Consider the following 14121-nt stretch of genomic DNA (forward strand, 5'->3'; position numbering starts at 1 on the left):
ACATTTCTCCTCATAGAGCCCAGCCTCCTGGATAATCTGTTCTGCATATAGGTTGAAAAGGTATGGAGATAGGATGCATCCCTGGCGTACGCCCTCATATAAACTAATATGTTTTAGTGTTACAAGAAATATATACATTAAGACATAAAGGAAAATTATTCCTCAAGTTTTACCACAAAACAGATTATCAGAAAATTGGAACCCGCAGACCATGTGACAAAACTATGGGGCCAATGTACTCAATTTCTCCTCCCAGAAGTATTTTTTGCTGGAATATTCTGTGAACTACTCTCCTAAGGAACAAGGCAAATATTTAAAAATATAAGGTGAATTTCATTGGTAGTATTTTAATCTATTAAGGACTATGACTTTGGAAATGATATAGACCACCAGGAACTGTCTCTATTTTGTCACCTTACTGTGTCCTCTTCATACGTGTCCCCACTCAGGGGCGTCTAGAGCTCTCTCTTACATACTCCCCATTTTGATTGGTTCTAATTTTAAAGGGAGAACTATTAAAGAACCTGTTGGCCTGTGCAAATAAGTTTGGTCCAAATCAAGACCCTTGATTTCCTTGTCTAGACTCCTTGCCTGAAGTCTAAATGTATACTGGATTGATCCAGTATCCTTGATGCTCTGTGATCCAGATAGGCTTGGGCTTCATGCTTTATGTATACTGTACCCCAACAGACTTAGTGTTCCCAGTTTATATTCCTCTTCTTGAATCTGCCTCCACATTTCTGTTATTTGCTGTAATGTTAGATGCAAACAAGTTAGTTCTTAGAGATCCTATGCAGAATAGGGACTCTCTGGTGGCCTCTTACAGAAAGAGTTGTGCTGTTAACCCAACGGCCACACGTTTCTAATGGTTCAAATCCACCAGCAATTCTGGAGGAGAAGGAGCAGTCTCCTCCCATGCAATTTTCAGCCTTGAAAATGGAATAGAATCTCAACTAGCAGTTGGTTCCAGCTTAACAGCAATGAGTTTTTTGAGCTTAATGTATAACAGAAAAATTGAAGACCAATTGATACCTTGGAATTAAGTAGTCAGTGAAGAATATTGTGTGTATCCAGGATTGCCAAAAGAAGAAATCTGTTTTGGAAGCAGTGCAGGCGAAATGATTCTTAGAAGCAAGGCTGATGAGACTTCATCTCATATATTCTGGGCATGTTGTCAGAAAAGACAGGTCCTAGAGAAGGACATCGTGGTGGGAAAGGTGGAGAGCCAGTGCTCAAGAGAAAGACGTCTACTCAACAAGATGGATTGACGTAGTAGAAATGACAACACTAGTAAGCGTAAAAGTGATGGTGAGGATGGTACAGAATTGAGCAGGGCTTTGTTTTGTTGTACATAAGGACACTGTGAATTATTGCCTGGCCCTGTACCATCTTCAGAATCGTTCCTACATCCACGCCCATTGCTGTAGCCACTGTCTCCGTTCATCTCACAGAGAGTCCTCCCCCCCTCTTCACTGATGCTCTGCTTTACCGAGAATGATATCCCTTTTCAGGACTAGCCCCTCTCGGCAACACATCTGCAGTTTGGAAGATGTGTTGCTGAGAGGTTCTATATCTCATTGCGGAGAGGGATAGTCAGAACCTCGTCGTATGTAACTTGAGTGTGTTTTGTGTTTCAGTTTGGGAAGCAGCACATCGAGAACCTCTTCAGTGACTTGCAGGATGGGAGACGCCTCCTAGACCTCCTCGAAGGCCTGACAGGGCAAAAACTGGTACGTGATTTCCCTCTTGCCCAAACCGCACATTGAGTCAGAAACCAGTTCAGTCAAGTTTTAGGTGAGAGAGTTAGCATCAGGAATTTTCGCATCAATGCTTTAATGGCAATACAAGATCTGTTCCACCATCAGACAACTTCACAGTATTATTTTCATGTTGACAGGATTCGTCACAGGCTGAACGTTCAGAGTATCATATTTTGTTAATTAAAGAGTATTATTTGCTTGTAATATCCATTATCTTTCTTGTTTATTATCATCTTTGAAGCGTGTTTATGCATAATGACTTTTAAAAAATCTTGCATTTATGCTTTTGTGTACCTTGCAATTACTGCACAATAAAATCGTGTGGGTGGCAGGATATGACGTAAGCGGGCTGGGCGGCACACAATGGCACAGGTGAGGAGTGAGCGACTCTCCTTGGAGGATTATTGTCCCTCATGACCTCAGAGTGTGCCTGTGAGATGGCTACGATTATTATACAGTTGGGGATCAATAACATCCTGGACAAATCTGAGCTTTCTTGACTGAGGCCTCGTAATAGGAAAAAAAGCTCAAAGATTCAGGCAGATCTCTGAACTGGGATCATCTTGTCTGAGATTATTATTTGTTTTGAGAGGGATCCTCTTGCTTTCCACAGTAACAGATCCCTTCAAAGGAAGCAAATATTGCCAAAGTAAATTTCTTATCCTGGTCCCTCATTGCAATGTCCCAACACACACACACACACACACACACACACACACGTTAGAGTTAGAGATATTGAAAGATAAACCCAGAACAATTGTATTATTTATGTTGTTGTCGTTGTTGGAACTGACCTATAGCTGACACTCCGGTGGCTCTTCAGAGGCAGTGAATCGCTCAGGAGGAGCTTGCCCTTTCCTCTCCCGTGGAGCCGCTGGTGCCCTCGAACCGCGTGCCTTTGGCATTGCGATGCAGCTTCTTGCCACTAGGCCACCAGAGCTCACTAAAATAAGATATCATGCTAGCTAGCATAGTGAGCCAGCATAATGAGCCCTGGGCGCACAACAGTTAAGCATACCACCAACCACAAGTCAGAGACTTGACCCCACCAGCTCCTGTGCGCTTGCTCTCTCTTCCTCTCATTGCTATTGAGAGGGAACCAATTCACAGCTGACCCTCCATTGGGTTTGTGAGGTTGCAAATCACATGGGAGGAACGTGGCCATCTTGCCTCCTTTGGAGACCCGTGGGTTTGAACTGCCAGTGGCGTAGCCTTTGCCTTCTCATCACCAGTCCCTATGGGCTGTGGTACTAGAGTGCCCTCACAGCAGCTCCCTCGGGAGAAAAACCCTGCGGATCTACTTTTAAAAGATTATAGCCAAGGGGGCAGTTCTACACTGTCCCATGGGTTTCCTGTGAGTTCAAAGCAACTTGATGGCAGTTAACAGTAACCAGAGCACAGCTGGCATTCCAAGTTGCTGAAAGTTATATCCCTACATTATACCTCCTAAAATTCTTTTATGCAAACCCTCAGATAGCAAATGAGTCTCTGCATATCCTATGAGATAGATCTCAGATTTTTCCTTTCATTTTTTTTAATAGAAATTTTTATCTTGTACTGGTTTGCTTACAAAGTTCGTAGACATTGTATTTCACACTGGATCTTTCCCATTTCCTTAACCCACCCCTCCTTCCAACTATCAAACTGTGCAACTCTATGATTAACTCCCCCCACCCATCCTCACCCTTTTACTCCCCCCTTTCCCCTCAGATCCTCATACACGCTTTACTGCTTATTTATTTCTACAGTAATGGTTTATACAGTATTTGTCCTCATGGGACTGGATTAGCTCACCTGGCATAATGATATTTTACTTGCTTCTAAGTAAGACATTTGGCTACTGATCCAAAAGTCAATGGTTTGAATCCACCAGCTGATCCAAGGTAAAAAGATAGGACAGTCTGCCTTAATAAAGATGCATAGCCTTGGCCACCCCGTGTGGGCAGTTGCACTCTGTCATTTAGAATGGTAAAGGAACTGTGCTGCCATCCTGAATTCTCAGTTCAAATCCACCAGCTGCCTCACAGGAAGAAAGAGGGGGAGTTTTTCTTCCTGCACATTTTCCTGTCTCTGAAAAGCCCCTGGAGGGTCATCTATGGGTCAGCTCTGATTCAAGGTACTCCACAGCAATTAGTTAAGACATTTAGCTGCTAATGAGAACTTCAGTGGTTTGAGGCCACCTGCTGGGCTAAGAGAGATTGGCAGTGTGCTTCCAGAAAGATTTCCATGTGGTTAGCTCTACTCTGTCCTTAGCGATCTCTAGGGATAAGGATCAACTCGAGGCAGTGGGCTTGGTGCTTTCAATTACGGTTCTTTCTGAACTTCTTTCTCTTGTTACTTCCCTTTAGATACCTTGGTCTTTCTCCACGAAACCTTTCCCAAGTCTCTCTGCTTACTTCTCTCCTTTCTTATATAGTTCAGGATTTCTGTTTTCTTATACAAAGCCGGCCCTCGCACTTAATTCCTTTCTTGTGGAATCCTCTAAGGAGGACTATATGGGATTAACATATTATTAAACTCAGACCTAGTACATTTTCAAGAAGTCTGACCTTGTATTGATATTTGAAAAAAAAAAAAAAAGCAAAACAGACAACCAAGCAACCCTGCTGATTGATGGAAAGAATCACCTCTGTAAATAAAAGAATTCAGCTTGATTGACTCAGAGCTCAACTTTTGTCTTTTAATTAACTTATGGTTAGTCATATATTGAGACTTTATTTCCCATGTTAAAGATACGGTTGTGCATAATTACCTGTATCCTATGAATATATGATCATATATACAAATGTTCATGCACATGTGAGTGATTGTGCTTACTCTTTCCCCCATCCATCCCTACCCTCTTCTCTTCCTCCTCTCTCTCCCCCTGCTCCATCCCTTCCTCCATCTCTTCCTTCTTCTCCCTCTCTCCCCACTCCTTGCACACACCCTTCCCTCCGCACACCTACCTACAAGTTATATGCTCCTCTTCTCTTTGGCGTTCTGTTATCAGTTCTATTTTTTAATTACCAAATGCAAGAGTTATAGTATCTTCTAAGGATTTATGAAAATTCCTATTTGTTTGATCTTCCATTCTGGTCCAGAATGCAAGACCTTGGTCTCTTCAATTGTTCTTAATCTCTGTGACCACTGCTTTAAAAAGACAAAAACAAAAACCCAAAAAATGCTATCATGTAGAGCTAATCAATTCCTCTTGGTTAAAGGTTTCTAGTACTGAATCACAGAAAAAGACAAGCAAACAAAAAAGAAGAAAGCACTCGAGATATTTATGGGTAGATAAAACAAACTTAATATGTCATACACTTTGAAGTGAAGATAAAACGGTGAATAAAATATCCATGACATTGGCCATTATGAGGTGAAGCTGAAGGAGAAAACAGCTAACATTTAGTGAAGCAAATCCATGCTACGTAATTTTAAGTATTGTTCTTGAGAGAACCTATGATCCATTTCTTGGCCGCCTCACCAATCTGTCAGCCCGGTCTCAGGGACCTCTTCTTTATCACAAAGCCAAGTCACCTCCCACAGGGAAGCTCCCAAGTCCAGAGGCTCTCCTTTAATCTTGAGAGTTTCTGCAGCCACTGTCCTGTGCCTCCAATAGGAGGTTTAGATCTCACTGAAGAGAAATCTTAAAATTCCATTTGGAATCATCAGCTCTTAGATTACAGCCTTAGGGCATCCCCAAGGTTAACAGGAAATTATTATCCTTATATCTATCAAGTTGAAAACACACTCCATAGGGACTTTAATTGGGGCACGTCTGAGCTTTCATATTCAGAGCAGGAACTGCAGCTACTCTGAAGAGTAGAAGGACTTTGCTCTTGATAAACATATACAGGCATCAGTGCACTTGAATGTTTTTGAAGCTCGGGCACGTGCCTATAAAATATCACTGCAATAATTGTGCAACTCATTGGACAGTAATATGAGACTTCTGAGGAAATATTAAGGTGCTCTGGGAGTGTAATGAATCATTGTTACATGAAGGAGCAATTCCTTTTAGTTTTGGTACTGGAGAAGAGCATTGAACATACCATGGACGGCCAGGAGAACAAACAAGTCTGTCCTAGGGAGGGTGAAACCAAGATTTTCCCTGAAAGCAAGGATTTTGAAGCTTCATCTAACATACCTTGGGCACATGGCCAGGAGGAACCAGTCATTGGAGAAGGACATCATTCTCAGAAGGGTGGAGGGGACAGCACAGGAGAGGAAGAACCCGGATGAGATGATTGACTCAGTGACTGGAGAAATGGGATTAAGTTTGTTGGAGACGATGAGATTGGCTCAGCATAGGACAAGGTTCAGAGAAAATGTACATAGGGTCACTATGAGTCACAGGTGACTTGATTGCACATAACAACAAGTGGTAGTGTAGTCTATAAGGAATTATACTATTAACCTAAAAACTATACCTCTATGGCAACTCAAAACCAATAGTCACTCCATGGAAGAAAGGTGGAGCATCTCCTCCTGTGTGATTTATAGCCTTGGAAATCCACTAGAGTTACAGCTGTGAGTTAATTGCAAGTGGTTAACAATGAGTTTATTGGGGTTTAAAAAATATTACAAAGAAGGGTGATTGGCATGATTGGCTCCCAAACTTTAAATTCCTCAAGTTTTCACTGAACCTATTATCTCTGACGTCGTACCAACACAACAGGAATATTCTCCTGCTATTTTTCTTTTCAATGACCAGTACATGAACTGAATTTGTTCCTCTGTGTGGTTGAAAGTGCGGGACATAGCAAAAGGGAAACCTTTCTCATTGTGGAGTTGTTGGAAGGAAGGAAAATTTCTAGGAGCTGAACAATCGAAAGTCCTGTTTATAAGTTTAGGGAGCGCTGGTGGCCTAGTGGTTAGGGACTGTGTGGCCAACCCAGAGGCATGTGGTTTGAATACATCAGTTTCTTTGCAGGAGAAAGATGGAGAAGCCTCGCCTGTACAATTTACAGCCTCTGAAAAGCCATCGGAGGGTCAGTTATAAGTTGGTACTGACTGAATGGCAATGAGTCGAGTTGATTTGTCAGCTTAGCCTTAAGGTTGTGAGGAACCATAGTTATAGCAATAAGAGCCCTTGAAGCATGCTAACCCAAAGGTCTGTGGTTTGAGTCCACCAGCCACCCTGCCAGGAAAAGTTGAGCCATCTACTCTCATTAAAACATAGCCTCGGAAACATAATGGGCTCCTTCCTTAGCAGTGGGTTTTGGTTTGCTCAATGAAAGGGCCAAATAAATTACAAAAAGAGGTTATGGATGAAGCAGCCATCCTAGTAGTAAAAATTCTGGAATTCCATACATAAATCACAGAGTTTCGTTTATGGAATGAACTCAGAAAATGGTAGTTTAAATGATAGTTTAAAGCAGATGAGTGAAAGAACTGTTTAAAAGGAATACATGTTTAGGCAACATTTGTATAACATTTGTTCAACAACAGCATAGCAAAGTGGACTGGGATGGGGTGGCGAGCAATTGGGCAATAATGAACAAATGTATTTGTATCTCTATTTCTCTATTTCTATTCCTATTTTAGAGAGAGAGAAGTGAACTGGGGCAGGGGGTGGTTAGAGAGGAAACTTTGCAACAATGAATGAATGGAAATCCAAGTTTTCTGTAAACTTTTATTAAATTAAATTAAAAAAATACAAACAATATTAGGGCTTTTGAACTGGTCATTATTGGAACCTCACTGACAGGGACAATGAAGGTATCATTCACAGAAATTGCTTCCTTTAACTCAATTTTGCATTCTATCATTTAGCTAAGCGTTAAACTCTTTTAAACTTGCCTAAAAGACTTCAACTTAGCTCCCTTATCTATTTCACCAGCCTGTGTATTTAGTTATTTTAAGGATATGAATGTCTCTTTCCCTGCCTGTCTAAGCAGTAATATCAAAACAGGTAATAGAATGAAGCATTCATCCTACTGAGAATAGTCCTTAAATAGATCAGAAATGCTGTTGTGATTCCTGAGGAGTTGTTTTGTGCTAAGAAAGTACAATGTTAAATACAATTGGCCCAAGGCCCTTGACTTTATTATATGAATGCTTCATAGTCTGTGTTCTTTTAAAATATTTAAGCTCGGAAGTGAAATGTATACATAGCTTCATTTCTCAAAATAGATGGCTGGTCTCACCACCACTGTGCAGTAAACACCTTTTCATTTTGTTTGCAGCCAAAAGAAAAAGGATCCACAAGGGTTCATGCTCTGAACAATGTCAACAAGGCACTGCGAGTTTTGCAGAAAAATAACGTAAGTGATGACCTGAAGGATACCAATACCCCATGTGTTAGGGATGTTTGAGTGAAGGGCCCAGCCTCAAATTTAGAGAAAGTATCTTTTGTTTTCTACAGCAATCAAAACAGTTGTTATTAAAGCCTGCTGTTCTATTTCATTTGTGTCTACTTGGGCCTTAGATTACTGAGGAAGTGTCTTTGTGCACCCAGAGTGAGGAGGTAAATATATGACCAAGTCCTGATAGGTTAGTCAACATATGTCTGACTTCGTGTCTAAAACAGGTATAAAGTAAAAACAAGTGGTCATACTTCATGCTCCTTCCTACCTTTCTACCCAGTTTAAAGGGATGAATTTTGAGATGATGGAATTGAAGTATAGGATTTCACCTGTATCTATAAATCCACCAGTGGTAGAGAGTCACCTGCCTCTAGCTTTCATGTGAGCAATAAATGTTTATTTGAGCTATTGAGATTTTCGTAGTCTATTTGTTAAATATAACAGAATTTGCCTTATCTTGATTGTTATATCTCATGTAATCTCTATGGAGGAGTTGAATGATTCATCCTCTATGAAGAAAACATGCCATGTAAAGAAGTGTCCTGGTGGGTAAGGCATTGTACTCGTACCCAAAGACAGAAAGTTAAAATTCCCCAGCTGCTCCTCAGGAGACAGATGAAGAATATCTTCCAGTTCAGTTTATAATCTCAGAAGCCCAGTGGAATATCAGCTAGAAGTTGATTCACACTCCACAGAAGTGAGTTCGAGGGTTGGTTTTGGCGTGTTTTTTTTTGTTTGTTTGTTTGTTTCGGTTTTGTTTTTTTTTTTAAATATAGATCTCCTACTTTTGGCTTTTAAATGCTCATAACAATTTAATGTTACAGAAACTTTTAAGAGATATTTAAGACATACAGAAAGAAAATGACTTCTTTTTTAAAAACATATTTTAATTTATTTATTTTTCATTTCAATGAACATCTACAGAGATTTTGGAATTCCATTCATTCATTGTTGCACCCTTCAGAAAATTACTTCTTAAGTACCAATTTGACCACATTCCGTTTCAAAAATCAAGAGGAAAACAGCATCAATTTCAGAGAACAATTATATTGGATTAACTTGAGGTATTTGGATGCCTACCTTCAAGATTGCCTAGAATTTTGTTTCATTACATATCAATTTTAAATTATGAATTTGTGGGATTTTTCACATGTTGTACCTATCTACTTTCAATATAGGATGAGGAGAAATCTGAGCAATGAAACACAGAAATATAAAAGAAAATTGGTGATTTTAGCATAGGCAAATAGTCTCAGATATGAAATAAAAAAGCATTATTAAAAAAGAAATACTGAAAACATCTTTATTAAAATTATGAATTATTTTAAAAGATTATTTTATATTGGTTTGTACACAAAGTTCATATACATTGTGTTTCCTTTAAGACATTGTGTTTATTATTTTGTGCACATTGTAGTTCATATTATCATTCCAATATATCATGTTTTATAAAATGACATGTAAAAAACATACCATGTAAATAAGTGTCCTGGTAAGTAAGGAATTGTACTCATACCCAAAGACAGGCAGTTCGAATTCACCAGCTATTCTTCAGGAGACAGATGAAGGATATCTTCCAGTTCAGTTTATAATCTCAGAAGCCCAATGGAATCACCACTGATCTGTGCCCACTGTGATCTCATCTTGTCAGGTCCCCCTTCTGGATATAAGATTTTGTTAAATATGGTCTATATACCTCCTCCTCTGAGTATTTTCATTTATTCAATGATGGTTTTGATGGCAGAAAGGTCTTAATTTTGAAGTAGTTCATTTTTAAAAAAACTTTTGCTTTATATTTTGTTCCTGTTTATAATACTTTTATCTTTCAAAACCTTATTATGTGAAGGTTAGTAACCTTTGTTATTATCTTTGAAAGCTTTAATCTTGTTTTTTTTTTAATTTTTTTTATTTTTTAAAATTTTTGTTTGACTATAGGGTCGTTATGAGTCGCAGGCGACTCGACGGCACATAACAACAACAACAACAACATCTAAAAGTCAAGTTGCACTGGGGAAATCTGCTGTCAGGGATCTGTCCAAAGTGCTAACGAGAAGTGGTGTCAGTCCAGAGTCTAGGTGTGCTTGATCCAGGCTATGGTCTTCTCAATTGCTTCCTATGAATCTGAGAGCTGGACTCTTAATAAAGAGGATAGAAGAATTGATGCCTTTGAGTTGTGGTGCTGGAGGAGAGTATTGAATGTACCATAGACTACCAAGAGTACTAATAGTTCTGTCCCCTAGAGGATGAAAGTAGTTTGCTCCTTGGAGGCAAGGATTTTGAAGCTCCATGTCACATATTTTGGGCATGTTGCCAGGAGGGACCAGTCTTTGGATAAGTGCATTAAGCTTGGAAGTGTTAGTGGATCTGTCTAGAAGAGGAAGACCCTAAAAGAGGTGGATTGACACAGTGACTGTGGCAATGGTGTCAGCTACGTTTGGCACAGGCTAGGCCAAGGTTCAGAGATTTTGTTCATAGGGTTACTTTGGGTTGATGCTGAATCAACAGCACATAACAACAGCAACAAACATTACTTGTAAAATTATGTATCGCGCTAGACATGGGCTAACATTCAAAGTCCACTAATTTGGAATCCATAGACTAAAACATCATTCATTTACAAAAATTTTTGAGACTCCATTGTTCAACAAGCATGTAGTAGTCACAAAAATGTGTTTTGATCTATATTTGTATTTCCGTCAACTTCCAATGTCTTCACTTGATTAAAGATTGGGATTCTCCTCTCATGTGACTTACAGCCTCCAAAGCCCCACAGGAGAATCAGCTATGGGTTCATTCCATCTTGAAGGCAAAGAGTTGACACCTGCACAAATATTACACTGTCTTTTATTTATCAGTTTATGTCAAATACTATACCATCTTGATTACTGTCATTTTACAGTCTGACTTAGAGTGTCTGGTTTTCCCCTCTTTGTAATTTTTTCTTAAGATTTCCTTGACTATTATTGTCCAAGTTTGTGTCCGTATGCCTTTTGGATCCATGCTTTAGTTTCTGTTCTTCCCTCCAAATGTGAATTTTGAATCTTTTCAAAGAGGTCATCCTTCAAACAAAAAAATAGAACCTTCCTACATATTTTCAGGAAAAGGCCTCAAAATATGGATTCAAATTTGAAACAGGAACCTACTAAAGCAGATTTCAATAATTCCTTCCAGTTTAGCCAAGTTGTTTAGAAACAACTGTTTCACACAGAGGTCTCTTTCTTAAGGAATAGAAAAACCAAGTAAAACATTCTCAAGTGGAAAACAAAAACCACATGGAAATAATCTTTACAGGTTAAAATACATGAAATAAAAGTATATTGAATATACCATGGACTCTGCTAGGGCTCCTTGGAGGTAAGGATTCTGAAGCTTCATTTGACATACTTTGGACATGTTGCAAGGAGGGACCTGTCCTTGGAGAGGGACATCACACTTGAGAGGGTGGAGGGGCAACGTAGAAGAGGAAGATCCCAGATGAGAGGGATTGATTCAGTTCACTGAGTAAATGGATATAGGTGTGTCAGAGACAGTAAGATTGGCACAAGATAGAGCAGGATTTAAGGCTGTTATACATAGGATTGCTATGAGTTGCAGGCAACTTGATGGCACTAACAACAATTAATATCTTACTCTATTATTACTATTATTCTCTATTATTGCTATGTACCTTCAAGTTGGAACTGACCCATAGCTGACCCTCTGGCGGGTTTTCAGTGGCAGTTAATCATATGAGAGGAGATTGTCCATTCTTCTCCCACAGAGCAGCTGGTGGCCTCAAACAGTGTGCATTTGAGATTGTAGTGCAGGTTCTTGCCACTAGGCCACCAGAACTTTGATTCTATATTATACTAATATTTATTTATATTATGATATGATATTATAGTAATGTATTATATAAATTATAATCAAAGATAGAATCTCTCATAAGATACAATTTTATTAGCCTCTACTTATTAACATAAAGAAGAAATACTCACTGAAATCAAAGGGAATGTTGAAGAGGTAGGTATTTTCCCCCCTAACATGGGTTTGACTGAAACCAACCAGATGTGGTAAGAGTTCCTATGTGACGGTGTACAGTGAAGTCGTGTTACAAAGAGGAGAGAAGGAACTGGAGGGTGAAACATGGGGAGACATCCTGTGTTAAAGTTGTCTTTGGATTTTTCTGGATCAAATAAACATTTGAGAATCTGTACACTGAGAGTCGCTGTACTTGACAGGAGCCCAGTTTCTCTGGGTAGACCAGGAAACCATCTCTTTGGTGATAATGCTTGCTACCTCAACCAGGTGCTGACAAGTAGTAAAAGTGTTTTCCAGCTGCTTTGGGGTCAAGGAAACATCACACTCTTTCCCATGTTTTTGGTAATAGACCGAACAGGAAAAGAAAATGTGCTACAATTTCTTTTGTATTTCTGCTCTGGTACACAAACTCCACAGTGTCAAAGGAGAATATTAATACAGAAAAAAAAATTGCTGCTGTATTAACAAATTTATAAAAGGAGAGATACTGTATTAGGATAAAGTGAAAATATCATTAATTACACAAAACAAGGATATTTAAAATGCATATTCTTTGAAAATAATGCAATAACACTAGAAATTAATGTGACATTTTTAATTAAATTCATTAATTTAAAATGTGTTGAAGAAATCCAAAGTACAAACCACATTTGGGCAGAAAAAAGGCATTTTGTAAGAAAACTTATGAGAAATGGCCTTGACTCTACCCGGAGGTTCCATTTATGTCTTTGCTTTTATCTTCATAGGAATGCCAAGATAAAATTAATGCACTCAAGCTTTCAACTAAAAATGTTCCAGAAAGGGGGAAAAAATGCTCTAAGGAAAGTAGGAAAGAGAAGAAAATATAATTGCAGAAGTAAATGAGTTAGAAAGAAAAATACTGCAATGAATTGAAGTATCTGTTTATAATAAATTACACTAACTGATCTGAAATATGATCAGGAAAAAATAAGGGATAAAAGCAAACAGAAGCAATTAAAAATTGTTATGTTGGCGAGCTCTGGTGGCCTAGTGACAAGAAGCTACACTGCAATCCCAGAGGTTTACAGTTCAAATCCACCAGATGCTCTGCTGGAGAAGGCAAGACAATCTCCTCCTGTACCACTCAGATTTGATTTGACAGTACACACCCAAAAAAAAGAATAAAATAAAAATTTAAAAAAAATTGTTATGTTGTTAGGTCCCATGATTCATAGTGACCTAATGAATAGTATACCGCTGAGCCCTCTTTTATCTGGTGCCATCCTCATCATCTCTGCCATGCTTGAGCCCATTGTTAGTCACTGTGTCTGTCCATCTTGCTAAGGACCTTCCGCTCTTTTGCCTACCCTCCATCTTTCTTTGCATGATGTCCTTTACTGAGGAATAACCCCTCCTAACAACATGCTCTATGTATGTGAAAAGGAACTTAGCTGTCTTTGCCTCCAAAAATCATTCTGTCTGACCTTTTCCCACGACATATCTGTTTTTTTGACAGTAAATGGGATATCCAATACTCCTCTTCAACACTACAGTTCAAAGATCAGAATTCTCCTTCTGTCTTCCTAATTCATTGTCCAGATCTTAGCAGAATGAGAAATGATTGGAAAAAACCATGTGCTGAATCAAATTCACCTTAGTCTTCAAACAGACAGCATTACTCCTCCGTAATTTGGAGAGTTCCCTGACAGCAGACATTTCGAATGCAATACTTCTCCCAATCTTCTAACTGCTGGTATAAAGGGTGTTTATGTTTATTGTGGACCTAAGAAAGAGTAAATCACTGAGTATTTCCATTTCTTTTTTTCCGTCTATCACCAGTCCAGAGGTGAGAATTTTTGTTTTCTTGAGGTTGATACGTAAGCCATATTGAAAGTTGTAGTCTTTGATCTTCTACAGCAAGTGCTTCAAATCCTCTTCCCTTTCAGCAAATAAATAATTTAAAAATTGGAAGGTATTGCTGCTGATAATTTTATGAAATTGTAGAGGCCCATAATGAATTCTGCATAAATTATATGTGTTGCATTTTTAAAAACAATCAGCAAAATTGAATTAAGTTATATTAAAATACT

The 14121-nt window shown here is 38.8% G+C and overlaps 1 protein-coding gene across 1 annotated transcript in view; it reads left to right on the plus strand.

Moving 5' to 3' along the window:
• The window catches only part of LOC102843189 (dystrophin-like), a 1161727-nt gene that overhangs the window by 685515 nt on the left and 462091 nt on the right, over window positions 1-14121 (plus strand). Inside the window, exons 3-4 of the mRNA XM_006881860.1 lie at window positions 1638-1730; window positions 7931-8008. Of these exons, the coding sequence (XP_006881922.1) occupies window positions 1638-1730; window positions 7931-8008 (171 nt within the window). The remainder of the gene's footprint in view (window positions 1-1637; window positions 1731-7930; window positions 8009-14121) is intronic.

The sequence above is a fragment of the Elephantulus edwardii genome, unplaced genomic scaffold (assembly GCF_000299155.1).
Source record: "Elephantulus edwardii isolate Elephantulus edwardi_28Jun2011 unplaced genomic scaffold, EleEdw1.0 scaffold00016, whole genome shotgun sequence".
Classification (NCBI taxonomy): domain Eukaryota; kingdom Metazoa; phylum Chordata; class Mammalia; order Macroscelidea; family Macroscelididae; genus Elephantulus; species Elephantulus edwardii.